A 15,476-nucleotide genomic window follows, 5' to 3' on the forward strand; every position below is an offset into this window, starting at 1 on the left:
CATTATTTAATTTTGTATGTTGAGTCAATGCAGTCTGCTTTTAACTTGTGAAGAATTTTCTATACAAAAGGAAGGATATATAAAATGGCTCATTAGAACTAGTTTGTAGGCAGCTTAATAATCCTTCTATTTTCTGTAGTGCAAAAGATCTTAATACACATGCAACTTTTATCAATATTTCTTTCAAATACAAGATGTACTAAAATGAATTAAAATAATTAGAAAAGAAATTCAAATCCTCTTGTTGCCTTGGTAAGTGACACAACCTGTTCAGCTTTGTCCATTCCCATGGTGTTGTTTAATAAGTAAAAAGACCTTAATATGCAAAATACAAAAATCTGCTAAAATAAAAGCAAGATTTCTACATTAAACTTTTTAAGTATAGGTCACCTTATAAAAATTCTTTTTTCATATACTTCATTGCTGTTCTTTTAGTTACTAGTTCTGGATAGTGATCTTCATAAGTTATGATATTAGTGAGAGGAAGGGGAAATCGTATTTTTACACTGTCATGCTATCATTTAGATCTGGTAATCAAGACATTCTGATTTTGCAGTGAGTATTTTTGATCAAGAGATATTAGTGAGCAGTGTGTGTTATTTTCATTTATATTTTGCGTGGAATATGCTTTTCATTCTGTAAATGTTAGGCAATGGAATTTTGACCTGTATTGTGTCAGCTGGGGAGAAATCACAGTGCAAGAGAGAAACAATTTTATTATTCTTTAGAATGAGGCTAGACATTAGTGAGTTGTGCTTAGTCTAGGAGACAGTTCTATTTAATGAAGGGCAAAGGATGATTTTTTTAACATAAATAGGTGCAGTCAGTGCTCCTTGGGGAGGAATGTTGAAACCTCATTAGGAATTCAGTTTTGTAAAATACTTGGAGGAGGTTTCGTGCTGACCTTAAGGGAGAAAATGATTGGATAGATTGATCTGTTGGTCCATATCCCTAACTGTTCATTTTCAGTTGAAGTAATACCCGGGTCAAGAACTGGATACCACATAAAAGAACATGTTATAAGGATTTAGCTGGGTGAAGCCAAACAATGTCTTGAAGCTAAAATGAAGTATATATACTTGTTTCTAAACTACGTAATTAATATCAACACTGCATTAAATAAATTCATTCTTTCATCTTAACTTCTCTGAAAGATGTGATGCAAAGTGGGTGGCAAAACCTAGGACTTCTGTCCTCGAGGAGAGGTGTTAAGTAAAACAGAGATGCTGAACTCAAGCATTCGAGGGACCAGCACTCTAATAACAAGATGGAAAGATACCTGAAAGTCGGTGTGCTTCCCCTAAAAGATGACTGCACCATTTTGGAGTTATCATAGAGAATGTTAGTTTGAAAGACAACGTTTTCCAGTAGCAAAAGTTAGCGCAAGCATCTTTAACTGTCCAAGGCAGAAGAAAGGTGTTTCAAGGGATTTCAAATACATGATTATAAATTTTCTTGAATTATTTTAGACACTTTTGTTACGTGTATATGTGGTGTGTTTTTTTCCTTCTCCTCTAAGTGAAAATACAAGTCCTACTAGTGTCTAGTTACGTGTCTCAACAGAAAAGTAAATTACTAGTTCTCGTAGGTATTTTGAATAATAGCACGCTGTTCAGTGCTTTGGTGATGCACTAACACATTTCAGAAAGATTACAACCTGGAATATGCAACACTTGGGGAATGCAAGCACTTCCTGTTGTGAATTTTAAACAAAGTCTTTGGTGAAAACCTTTGATTTGTTTCATGCCTTAAGAAAATTCTGGGGAGGTAACCTAGCTAGAGACATTTGCCTTCTCCTTTCTTGTATATTTTTTATCATTTAAAACTTTGGTTTCAGGAGAGCAGCAGCAGACGCTTTCAGCACTAGGGCTATATACACCAGAGCTAGCTTTGAACTGCAGAGTACAGATCTAATTACACAGCTTGTAGCTGTGGAACCACTTCTCTCTATTTTAAATTACTTTTCCTAGCTTATTTGCATAATTTAATGCACAGAGATTTTGCCACTGAAATACAATATTCTCTGACACAGTTAGGACAGACTAAATTAACCCTCTTAAGACTATATTGCTGTTTCACAACACATTTGGTGAATGCTTACCAACTTCATTGGGGGAAAAACATTCAACAAAGTGTCAATTTTTAGCTAGGTCTGGTTCTTTACAAACATATTTGGTGATGTACAGAGATTACAAGTAAACAATAACCTTAAGATTGGGCATCTCTAATCAGCTAGTAAAGCAGTCTATTTTTTTTTAATCAGACTTGGTGTCTGTCTACCTCTCACTGAGAAGTTCTTTTTATTGTCAGCAATTTGTGCAACCATTTTTCATTTAAAAATTTGGTCAGGTGTTCATATGTGATCATGAAATACATAAAATTCAAGTGTGCTTTCTTAGTTTAAAACCAGCGGGAGGTAAATTTCATAAAGAAAATTTGCTGCACATCTGAAAATCAGGCTCTTTCTATAAGAACTGTAGGCTTCTGGGCAGAAGACAGTTATACAATGCTTGTTTCTTAGTTATTGTTTGCATAATAAGGTCTTATGTCTTTCTGAATGAATGATTGCTATGATGTCAGGCATTGTCTTCTGTAAGAAGAAGAAGCAGCCATATAAAAAGTGTTAAGACAATATCAAATGTGTTCTTTGACGAGGGGATATTATGAGAGTTTTTATGCATTAGACCTTTATTTCTTTTAGTTCATTTAGTGCCAGAGATTTAATATGTTAAAGAAGTGTCAGAAGTGTCCTCTGTCAGGACACATCCTCATTCCTGAAGTTTAAAATCGTGTGATGGATACAATAGAGAATAATAGAAAAAGAAGAGATGGTGTGTTATCTAAGACAAAGAAACACTTCACTGAAAATGTATATTTTGTCCCTGCCTCTGACAGTTTATGTCTGACGTTACAGAAGCTGAAGCTGCTGAAATAAAAATCCTCAGAAGTACGTACTAATCAGGGCTTCTAAATTTGAGAATTATGACATAGGAAGCGTTGATCTGATGATTGAGAGTATTGGCTGCTCAGGGCTTCAATGGAGTTAATAGGAGTTCTGCTTTGATATCAAGTCATACACAGTAAGCAGGATGATCTCACATCCCAGGTTTCACCATCAGATGGTGAATACAGTTAACCTTGGTTTCACTTGCAAAACGGGAATATGAGGAAACAATGTTGTATGCATTTTTTTCTTGGTGTTATGTAATCCTGACTTCTTGTGATGATTAATCTCAGAGCAAATCTGATTATGGAGTTGTTAATTCTTGAGAGCAAGGTTTGATCAGACTATGCTAGACAAAACAAGGTAAAAACTAGATCTTGATTCATTAATTCTGCGTTGTCTGTTTCTCATACAAAATGTGGCAGGTAATGTCTCGATGTAAGAAGGAGGATTAAATACAGACTGTGTTTGTTAAAGACTGACTTCCCAGTTTAGCACCATCCTATTTTCTACATGTTTTGCGTGGTAGCCCAGCCAGCTCCTTCAGGTCAGGGTTGGCAATTCCAGGGTGGTTTTTTTTTTTGTTTATTTCTCCTGCCTAGCTACTATTCCTAATGATGCACTTGAAACATCTTCCAGTTCCCTGGCAGAGAAACAGGCTGCTTGTTTTTCAGTTCTTGTGGAAAACCCAGCGTGGAATTGCACTTGGCCTGTTCAGTTTCAGCTGCACATAGACAGAAGCTTTACAAATCATGACTGAAGTTCTATCAAGTCTGTACCAAGACTCTGCTGACTGAAAGCAAAAACATATGGTCTTTAAATATTAACCCTTCAGTTCACTGGGTAAATGGAGTAAAAAAAGAATGTTGATGCTCTTTATGGCTACAGTTTATTTTTATATGTAGTATTAGATATCAGAAAGAAGTTTTCAATAATATTAATTTATTGAAATTTATTGAGTATAGTGGTTAAAATAAAAAATGAAGGGACCTTGGAGCATAAAATGCAATGTGATCCAAATCCATCTGTCTTCCAGTTCTTGAAGCATCTAAACTGAGTGCCTCCTAGTATCAAAATTTGTAAAGCTCCCAGAATTGTTTCTGAACATACACTATGGCAGGCAGTGATGAGAAAGGAACGTTTTAGTTGGTTTTAGGTAAAAGACTCCAACTCTTTTTCCAGCACTGTTGACATTCTCAGCAGCATGAAAAAAATGTGAAAATGTTTCTCATAAACATTTTGATTAGTGTTTTCATGACTTTTGAATATTGTATCAGTGATCCTGCTGTTACAGTGGTAATATTCTTGTGGGCTTTTAACTGTGAGCATTGCACAGTAGTTCTCTTTTTATCTTTTTCCCCCCTTCTCTTCTTCAATTCCCTACCCAGTACCCTGGACTATATAATTTTATTTCTGCCAAGAATCCGTTTTTCTAGGAAATTTCAATTTAATTTATTTTATGGTCTTATTTCTTAAGGCATTTTGGTCTTTTCTAGTACCCTTCTTAGCTGTATTTTTAATATCTGCATTTCTTGAGCTCATATATATCTTATCTAGCATCTCAAGTAGATGACTGCAGGTGTGCCAACTCTGTACAGCTATTACATTGGTAAATATTCCATAGTGCTACATAATATTCTTTGTCGTTTTTTAGATTAATCCTCAAGTCTGTCAGCATTTCAAATAAAATCGAGGCGCCAGACTTTGAAATAGTGTTCAGATTCTTTTCTACTGAGACAAACTGGTTATTGAGTGATGTGTTTTAAAGTATGTTAATTAAAAGGAAAGTATTGCAAAAGTAATGCTACGTAGTCATCTTAGAAATGTTCAGTGGCCAAGATTCAATTATACAATATTCTTAGATTTATATGTTAGTATAATATTCTATAGCAAACTGTCAGCTATTGGATTCTGTTTTCTTACAGAAGTTTATATTAAGTTGAGTTTCTAATATTTCTGTATGACTAGTAAAAATTAGATATGAATGTTACTGCTTCATCCACCAGTGTACTACTTTTAGCACAGTTTAGCACAGTTTCTCCCAAGAAAGAGGTTGGGTCGCATCTGCTTTCAAGGTGAGATAGAATTAAGGGCAGGGAAGAAACCTGAAAAATAACAACAGATTTTCTTCTAAGTCTTCAAAATAATATTTCCTTATCTTTTTGGTATTGCTTAGCATTGTCTTAGCAGGGCCAGGACATCATAGTAACAGTTGACTTCAGAGTGTCAGTTCTTAAAGGCTCTGCCTAATTATGACTGGAACTAAGAGGGATTTTCCTCACACTTACAGTTTGAGGAATGGGCTCTATACAAGCATTATGGTTGCTGTTCATTTGTATAATAATTGAAAGGAAGATTCTTCAATTAGGGGCCTATTTTCTGCTATCATCTTTTCTGTGACTAGTAGTCTGTGCTCTAATTTGTGTAACTGTAGTGACTTTTTTACACCTTTTTTTTTAAATAGGTGTAGGCCACCGAAGTGTTGCACCTACATTTTTTTTTTTACTGTAGCTTTTTTAGTTTGAAGTTACCTCCTAATATGCCCCTTTCTCTGTATCTTGTTTAAACAAGCCATAAAGAATTATACTCTGGTTAGTTAAGAGGTTTATTGGATATAGATACACACTTGTGTGCAGATTTGCTTGCTATTTTATTTGACTGTTTTCATTCGTTCCTCTCAAACTTTAAAAGCATTCCTGCTTGCAGCTGCTCTTTTAGTTTTGTCCTTCTAGCCGTATAACTCTCACCCACTCCAAAAATTCGGTCAGACCACACTTCATTTGGTCTTTGATTAGGAATTTTAAAAAGGTCAGGAGGAACCATAAGATATTTATCAATATTATGTCAAAGCATGCAGAAATGTATTAGTCTAATATATTTGAACTTAATTAATATTAATGCTGTGTAAACACCATTCTCAAAGTTGCCATTTTAGATTTACGATAAAGGTAGTGATTTCAAAATTAATGCAAGACTGAAATAAAATAGAATCTAAAAGATTAAAATAAAATGTAAAACCAATCAACAAACCTATTATGTGGTTAAGTCATAAAACCCTTTAGTGCACGTGACTTTTTTTTTTCTTTTTTTTAAGGAATCAACACGTCAAAAGTTTTTAGACTTCCTAATTCAGCAGTTTCAAAATTACTTGGATAAAAAAGACCGTCCCTATTTCACCTTAATGCCTGATACTGTATTTCCTCAGTTTCTCAACTTTCACAGTCTAGCTATTTTCACAAAATGAATTTTTAATCTATTCAGCAAAGAATCAAATGTTAATATGACTCCATTTAAAAAGGAAATTAGTAAACTATAAAATCATGTTGATTTTAAAAGTGGAGATTATTTTTTTAGTGAAACCTGTTGATGCAGAGTTTATAAGTGAGAATTAACTGAGGAAGACATAGTGGATCTGTTAATAAAAGGAAATTGCTGTTTTGACTAGTTATGTATTTTTATTCAGACTTTCTATAGAAAAAAAATACAAAAAGGTAAATAGACAAGTAATTCTTAAGCAATTTAAGAAGACAGAAAGGACATACACTGTACTTTGTTATGTTGTGCTCCTTTTACTTTTTGGAGAAATTTTAAAAAGGTTTTGCCAGTATGTTGTTTTTAAGTTAGAGAAAATCAGTATGTTGCTAACTGTGACAGGTATGTGAGAATATTTCTACTCGCATGAAAGCTAATAATTGTATGAGTCACAGTGTTGCTAAATTGATGATGGAAAGTATCAAATAAGCTAAAACAGGTAAGGAGTAATTGCTCTCAGTAAGCAAATAGTTATGCACACATTGTTTCTCTTTTTATCTCTTCTCTGTATTGTCACCTGAATTAATTTGCTTGTTTGTAATTATAAATTTATACAAATTCACAACTATTATGTCTTACTTTTGTATAAAATTACAGGTACATTATACACTTATAGTTAAACTATGAATTTCCAAATGAAGAACAGAAGCAATAACTTATTTAATTATACCCTAAATACCGCTACTTTCTTAATAGTGTTTTATTTAAAGTAATTCAATTATATACTGCAAGTTGATACAAGGATGATGGTGCGAAAAGCCAAAATTAAACCCACAGTTCTCTGGAATTTGACATACCAATCTTAAAATTCACCTGAAACTACCTTAAAACAGAACTGTAAATCCACGGTTACATTTTTAATTAAAATTAGATGGACTTGCAAAACAGCATTTGCCATTTACTCAGGAGCCAGGCACTCAAACTTTTCCACGTGAGTTTTAAGAACACAAAAATTGTCATACTTGATCAAACTGAAGAGTTGTATGACCAAGTATGTGGAGTCAATTTAGGCAAACCTTGGCTAATGCAAAATGCTTAGGGGGACAATATAGAGTGTTTTCCATAGTGTACCTTTCACAGCAGTATGCGGTTAACAGACATTCAGAACTGTTATTACACTGGAATTAAGTGGTATTTAATCACTCTTGCCTTTCTACACCAATCAGGGGGCTTACTGCCCTCATTCATCTAAATGTGCCTTGCAGTGAATCTTAATATCAGTTTAAATTGCTCCATATACATATCTGAAGGAGTAAGTATTAAAAGCTCATCGCTATCTCTTGGTTCAGATATCGTATGTGATGATAATGAGCATAATCAAGTGACAGTGGGGTTGATTGGATGATACCGAACTGTATTTCCGAAGCCTACTGCAGAGATGGGACAAATAATTTTTCATTACCACTCAACTCTTAGTTGATATTTTCAGGGAAATGTCCACAGTATTTCTAAGGTATCTTACTAAGTGATAGTATGTGATTTAAAACCCATAATCATATGTGTTATTTTAAAATTTTGCATTTGTTGGTGCTTAATTTCATTCTTCTCTTTGATTGTTCAGTGGTTTGCAATATCCTTCTGGGGTACTTTATAGTCAGTTTTTGTTTCAGCTGTCTCACATAGTCAGGTCGTATCATCAGGAAACTTACCACCTCACTATTTGCTTTCCACATCATTTAGGATGTGTCAAGTTACACAAATCTTTACATCACCAGTAATCTCCCTACTTTGTGAAAATGAACTATTTATTGACAACAATTATTCCCTGTCTTTTAAAGACTAAAGAATTAACAAATACAATATAGGCAGGATCACCCTTTAATTTCCCTAAAGCAACATTAGTTTTCATCAGTATGTCACATATGAACTTTTTTTGTTGTTCCTATAGGGAATATTTTGTAATTAAACTGCTTTCATTATTTGATTAAGACTTTTGTTATTTCTAATCAACGCTGATTCTTTCTGTCTTAAGGTGATGGTGTTTGTTCATGCTAGAAATGCCACAGTACGAACTGCTATGGGTCTTCGAGAAAAAGCAAAAAACAATGGTCATATTTGTCACTTTTTGTCACCCCAAGGATCGGATTATGGACAAGCTGAAAAACAGGTAAGTGAATAATTTACGTTGGTAGTCTTTACAATCCTAGAATTGATGTTTTTACGGGACAGTCCAAGATGGGAATAGATGAAGCATTTTTGAGCTTCTGGGAAGAATTGCTGAATTGAATAGAGGAAAGAGTAATGGTGAAGGAAGAGAAAAGTGCTGTTACTTTTAGTTTTTTAAACAAAAGCTGATAATAGGTTGTGTTTTATGCAACTTGTACTATTTGACAGTAGTCTTCATGTAATCTGCAGGTCAGGAAGTCCCTAAACCACCAATTGCCACAGTTTGGGAGAGCACATATCTCCTGCTTTTTGCACTCTTTCACTAAGCATGTGCTACTGTCCACTCTTTAAGACGGAAAACTGTCTTAACGTATTAATCTGACCTAGCCTGTAAATTTACCACCTTTCCAAAATCATCTGACTTTCCTCATGAATCAGCTAATGGTGGGCAATCTTTGATCCTTTTGACTACTTTTTGCATTATTACAATAGCAAAAATGCTTCTTTTGCCCAGAAGGTTTAGGGACTTGTATGTTATAAAATGTAATTGAAGATGCATGAGTGGTATTGTGAAGAACCATTTCACGTACTATAATACAGCCAGAAAGTATAGTTCTCGTTATACTATCTCAGAATCTTAGGAAGGTAAACTAATAAATAATAATTAAAATAATTGAAAGATTCCCAACAAAATTCCACTGAATTAAGTGGTTATTTTGATGCTCAATAAATTTCACTGGGAATTCCCTGAAACATTTAAAAACGATCACCACAAGAAGTGTGGTCATTGTATGAAAGATGTGATTATTCTCCATTGGAAATGCCTGAATCTTTTATTTCACTATTTTTTTTTTAATGTAATGAGTAGGCATTACGACAAGAAGTCTTTAACCATAGAATAATATGAAGCATGTACCAGTGTTGGCTGCTTTTTTTTCTTAAGATGTCACTGTCTTTTACATTAAGTAATATCAGATTTGTGATACCAGCAAGGAGAGATTCTCTTTTGATTTATTTTTCAGTTATGAAAAGCACATTTCAGGTATGAAAAGCACATCAGGGTATTTATTTAGTAAACTCATTGTCTATTCCTTAAAGTAGATGTCTTATCATCTTTAGGTCATATGCTACCTGCCAAAATAACGCATTCAATCAGCTGTCTGTTCACACTAACCCTTTTCCGTGAGGGAGTGAACTGTTGGTTGCCAGAATTTGCCCTGCTAGGGTATCCTGGTTTTGGCTAGCCCCTCTCTCCTGGCTGCTCTTCAGCTTCAGCCAGAAATCCTAGAGTCGTAGTACTGTAAAAGGCATTTTAAAAGGTGTACTAGTCTACATCAAAGGGAAGAATCAACTGTGTTTATAGTATTCCTGACTGCTTCAGAAAGTAATGTGTAATATGAATGTGTTTTGATGTGATATAACACTTACTACTTGTGGATATAGCAGGCAGATTACATCTCTGAGGCAATGCATCTTATGTACCACATTGGAAAGGACAGACAGGGAAGAGGAGGAGAGGGAGTTATGCTCTCTGATAGTTAGATCTTTGGCTGCGCAGAGCTCCACAGTGAAACCAGACGTGCAGCTCCTGTCTGGTTCAAGATCGGAGCAGGAAGGAACAGACAGGGAGGTTACGGTTAAGGTCTGTTATGGACCACCTGTCCGTGGGGAGGTATTGGATGTGACTTACTAGGAGCTACCAGCAGAAGTCTCCTGCTGGCAGGCCTTCATTTTCATGGGAGATTTCAACATTCTTCTGGGATGGTACATTATCCAGTCAACCCATGTGGTTCATAGGCTGCATTTAGAGGCAGCTTTTGAATCCAGCCAGGCCCCTACTTGGCTTGCTGCTCAAGCAGGGAAGAACTAGAAGCAACTGTTGCCATGAATGGCAAGTTTGGTTGCAGTGATTAAGCTGTGTTCAGAGGAAGGCTGTGATGGTAAACAGTGAGTTAGGACTGTGGTCTTTAGAAGAGCAATCTTTGGCTTATTCAGAGGATTGCATGGTAGAATCCCCTGGGAAGCTCCCATGAAATAAAAAAATCTCTCTACTTTTACACTGAAGAAATGGCTTAAACAGAGAGTTCATCTTCACTGAAAGCAGTGATGACTTAGCATCATGATGCAGGAAGTGGGAAAGAAATTGGGAAAGAGAGAGGTAAGGAAAATTAATATTTAAGTTGTAAACTTAGCTTTAAATGTTAGTAAAACAAAATATGAATAAAATATTGTCACTACATACATTCATGTGAAATGTACTTGTTCTAAGCAAATTCCCGAGGAAATTTGAGCTCTTATGTGGGGAAACTACAGAGGAACTTGAAGCATGAAAGTGTAATGTGACAAGTTACACAATGTGACAATGGGAATCTTTCCCAACAGAATTTGAAAAGTTCTTAGGAATTAGTGCCTAGGAAGAGTTTGAAAGATGAGGCCAAATGCAGTTACAAATGAAGCTGGTGGTGATTGTCTTGGAAAGCAAGACCAAGTAGTATGACGCTTAATAACAGAACAAATTTATATCCAGGGACTGATAAGAAGGAAGAGATGTGAAGACCATAGCAATGAATGAGAGAGAATTGTGTTCTCCAGCAGAGTTCAGATAATGTTCTTGTGGCTGCCCTGAGTCTTACCATGACAATCAAGAGACAGAATAATTCATTAAATTCTTCCAGTGATCAGTACATGTGATATGCACATTTTGCATTAATGCAAATTCACATTATTTTACTTCTTATGCATGTAAATATGACCTAGGGGAAAAATACTGTTGTTGTTATTTTTGTTACTATTATACAAATTATATATTCCAGTGTACTTAAGGGCTTCTTCATTGACACACATAAATAAATTAGTAATGGGAATTAAAAATAGAGTGAAAGCCTAGTCGTACTGAAATCTGTGGCATAACATCACCAATAACTTTTCCCTACATACTTTTTGTCCTCTTTCAGGATGCATTCAACAAACAAAGTTAAATTATTTTAATTTTACTTTCCATAAAAATGAGATATTTCGTTGGTTCTGTCTCTGTTACCTAATAAATATTATCTAGAAAAGGAGTTTTTAAGTTTTAAGTTTTTAAGATACAAAGGAAATCTAATACTTGTTCTCGTTCTTGGGAAACTTGTTGCTGTTTAAAATAAAAATGCACATCATGTATTGAAATTATTATGTCACAGCATATATCTTTGAGGCGTATTTTTATTTATATACAGTTATCACAGTAAGGATACTAATCAAATAAGATATATACTCTGCCAAGGCAGCAACTCTGCATAAACAACCATCAATAATCGTAAAATGAGTAACATGCTAGCAACATTTTGCTGAGCAATTAAGGCTAACATATTAAGACTTATGAGTACACCAAAGATTTCAGTGATTAGAGCATGTGGGGGTTTGTTGTTAAAACTATTAGCGTTCAGTCTAAATTTTCTTTTTCTTTCTTAGCAGTAAATATTTCTAACAGAAGTGTTAGAATCACGTGTTTTGTCATAGGAACTTTCTGCACTAAAATCTCTAAAGATTTCAAAGTGTAACAGATAAAGACACAAGGCACAGTGAACTCAAGCTGGATGTAAAGAGGTTTTTTTTCCCCTTAACTTTCTGCTCCCCCTTCAATAAACCCATACTGTAATTAAACACCTAAGGTTGGAATAGCACTATCTGAAGCATGTGCAACATCTATGTTCAGGTAACCTGAAAGTGTAGGAATTTTCTCCTCCGCTGGTAACTCTAATATTGGAGAGATTTAGTGGCTAAGGTAGGAACTTCAGTACCACATAGGTGTACAGACAGAGCCTACATATATTGGCATAAGTGTCTGTCACCAGGAATTATAACTGTTCAGTTTTCTACCATTGAAACTGTCAGAAAAAAAAACACTGTTATTGCAGCCAAGTGTGGTTCCGAACAGAATGAGTCAGAGTTGTAGAAACACTGCAGAGACACACTAACGGATTCATAGTTTTGTGGACAAGAAGGACCAACAGTTGTGAAATGTTTATAATGTGATGTAGAGAATCGAGCAAGGCCTAAATTTCTGTTTGAGCTCCAGCAACAATTTCTAACAAGTATATAGCCTTGATGTGTGTCATTCTTCATGTCTGAATTGTCCTACGTACTGCTTTAGACCTAGGATCTCATCTCTTCATTAATTTAAATTTTTCACTGTGAAAGTTCTTATTCATTTAAATAATAGTGAATTGTTATTAGGGGTAGGTCAAGCTACTCAGTAAATCCCTTAATAGCAAATTTCTGGTGGCCAGGAGAATATACTGGGAAGAGCATAGATACCTACTCTTCCTTAGGCATTTGCTGTTCAGAGAGACTACTGCTCTAGACAGACTTTCAGTCTGACCTGGCACAGCAGTTGTTATGCCTTATGCTGTAAATCAAGACACATCTTATGCAATAAATTAAGTATCAACATGATAAAACACATGACTTGTAAGAGCTTTTCAGGTTTCTTTTATAATCCATTCTCAAAGCACGACCTAGGTTCTTTGTTCCCAGATATCTCAAAGCTCAAACTGTAGGTGAGCCAAATGGCACTGTGGAACTGACCTGTCCTTGCAAGCATTTACCATTCCTTCAGAGTGCTTCTGATTTCCAAACTGTGCCTTTAATCAGTGTGATCACGTTTTAAATTTTTGGTCACCATACAAATATGAAATGTCCATGGGTGAAATTGGATCTCTGAAGAACCTCATTAGATATTCTGTCAAGACAAAGTTTCTATATACAATTAACTTCTTTAATCATCATTGCCTAATTTTAATCTCCCTAATAAGTGAAATTCATTTTATATAGTACTAAATTCCCAGTGCCATACCATATAAATGAAATTTCTGACAGAAGTCTAACCGTATTGTATCAATGCTGTGTGATGCAGAGTGATTAATTTAAGCTTCATGATGATAACATCATGTTTGTCTGACAAGAGCTATCTTGTATAAAGGGATGTTTATTGGCACAATTCCCAAAATATCAGACTGCAGGCCATCCAGTCTTGCCGTTTCATTTGACATGAAATTTAGCAATACTTGGCAGAGAATAATCTTGATAATGTAATACAATCCTTATTTTGTATTCTGTGTACAGTGTTCACTGTAATGGATGAAGATGTTTAGAAACATCTGAAATCCAGTGTATGGCTTACAAGACTAAGTAATGCTCAAATCACACATGTTCTAGTCTAGACACAGCAAGTGTAAGTGAAGGCTACTTGAACACACAGGAGGAACTGAAAAATAGAATAGTTAAAAGCATTGTATTCCTTGCTGGCCTTTAAAATTTGAAAGCAATTTTAGTAATCCTCTTAATTGTCTGTCAAATGTTTTTAAATTATTAGAAATTAATTTTTAGAGAACATTCATCAAATATTTGATGTGTAATCATTTGTTTGACATTTAATTATTTCAGAGCAAATCCTCATTTTATTTTTGTTTTACTAATAATACATCTAATATTTGATATGCCATTAAAAAACTATAAAAATAAAATGAAGATATGTATTCAAATACATTAGGCTATATTAAATGTCAAACATATATTGAAGTTCCCTGTTTGTTTTATAATTACCATATTTTTTTACTTTTGAAAAATATTTGCTAATTATCTCTTGGAGAATGGAGTGAAGCTCTTTATATTTCTTTCATGGAATATTTTATGCACTAGTCCTGCTTAAAAGAGACAAAATTCATGATGTGGTCCTAACAATTGATGGGTTAAAGAAAAATGTGTTCTGTATAGAGTGATCCTACTCTTCTAATGAATCCTGTATTAAGAGGGATTTAGATGGACATTTAGGTTTTAGAGAGGCCTGTTTACAGAGAAATATATTGTGAACAATCGAAAAATGTTGCCTTCAGTTTTTTTAGCAGTATTCCTATATATTAGAGTTAACTTAAGCATTAACTGTTGTAAATAAAAGTTGACAGAAACAGTAAACAACTTCTTTTTGCCTTTGCTTTTCCTGACCTTTGTAAAGGAAAAACATTTGAAGTTTGATGTATATTTCTGTTACTATGATAGTTACTTTTTTGTGTCACTCTAGAAATTGTATTTGCACTGCTTTAGGTTTGCATTTCTATGTACTCCTGTACATTGTATACAGTCTACTGGAATTTCTAGTGTTTTTATTATGAATCAGAAAGTATAAAATATATGGTATAGATTGAATTCTGTTATCAACTGATTTGTTGGCTTGTCTCTCGAGCTCTGATAGTTACAGCACTGAGGGAACAAGTAACAGTCTGCTATCCTGTGAAAAATAAAATGGACTTTTTTTTCCCTAATCTATGGACTTGATCATACAGTCTGTTTTGTCTATCATGAGCTTCAACTTGATATGCAACAATGCTTCATTTTAGCCTGTTTATCACCGGAAAGCTGCCTCATTAATATTTGCTCTACTTCCAGAAGCTGCGCTGTTAGTAACGGGACTCCTAGAAGCAAAATGGGTTAGCAAACCTTTTTCTAGCATGATCTCTGAGGTTGCAAATGTAGCTGACAGGGGTGCTGATGTTTTTTTTCCAAGGAACTACAAAAAGGCATTTTGTGCTTTTGTACACAACTTTTCAGCAATTTCAGTTATTCAGGTTAAAATCAGTAATGGATTTCATCATGGTAAATATAAGATTTAATACTTTTTCTTACTAATCCTCCATGGAAATGCTCTGATAAACTGTAGGATAATGCGTTGCCTATAGCATCCCCTTTCGTTGTTGACATAATTTCCTATTAATACTAAACGCGCTTAGTAAGATCATTTGAAACTGTTGTCGTATTTATAATATGATTAAGCTTCTTTCCTTAAATGAAGTCTGTCACAGCCTCCAGCAAGGTATTGCAGTATTTGCATTCAGTCAACTCACATCTTAAGGTGAATACATTTTTTTAAAATATGTTCTTTATTTGTGCTTGTAAATATAGAAACTCTAATTCGAACTTGTATTGTTTAAAAGAATGTTTTTAATTGTTAATTTGATTTAAATCTAAGATTTTTTTTTTGTATTTGATTAAAATACACTGCAACTTCTTTCCCTCTGGGATATGGGAACAATATTAGACTAATGGAGGTTCCTTGATGTCAGGCTATGACATTACT

At 34.4% G+C, this 15,476-nt stretch overlaps 1 protein-coding gene across 1 annotated transcript in view; it reads left to right on the forward strand.

The window, feature by feature from the left end:
• ASCC3 (activating signal cointegrator 1 complex subunit 3) overlaps nucleotides 1–15,476 on the forward strand; it is a 274,898-nt gene that overhangs the window by 133,081 nt on the left and 126,341 nt on the right. The window contains exon 14 of the mRNA XM_068401794.1: nucleotides 8,229–8,363. Within this exon, the coding sequence (XP_068257895.1) occupies nucleotides 8,229–8,363 (135 nt within the window). The remainder of the gene's footprint in view (nucleotides 1–8,228; nucleotides 8,364–15,476) is intronic.

The sequence above is a fragment of the Nyctibius grandis genome, chromosome 1, assembly GCF_013368605.1.
Source record: "Nyctibius grandis isolate bNycGra1 chromosome 1, bNycGra1.pri, whole genome shotgun sequence".
Lineage (NCBI taxonomy): Eukaryota > Metazoa > Chordata > Aves > Nyctibiiformes > Nyctibiidae > Nyctibius > Nyctibius grandis.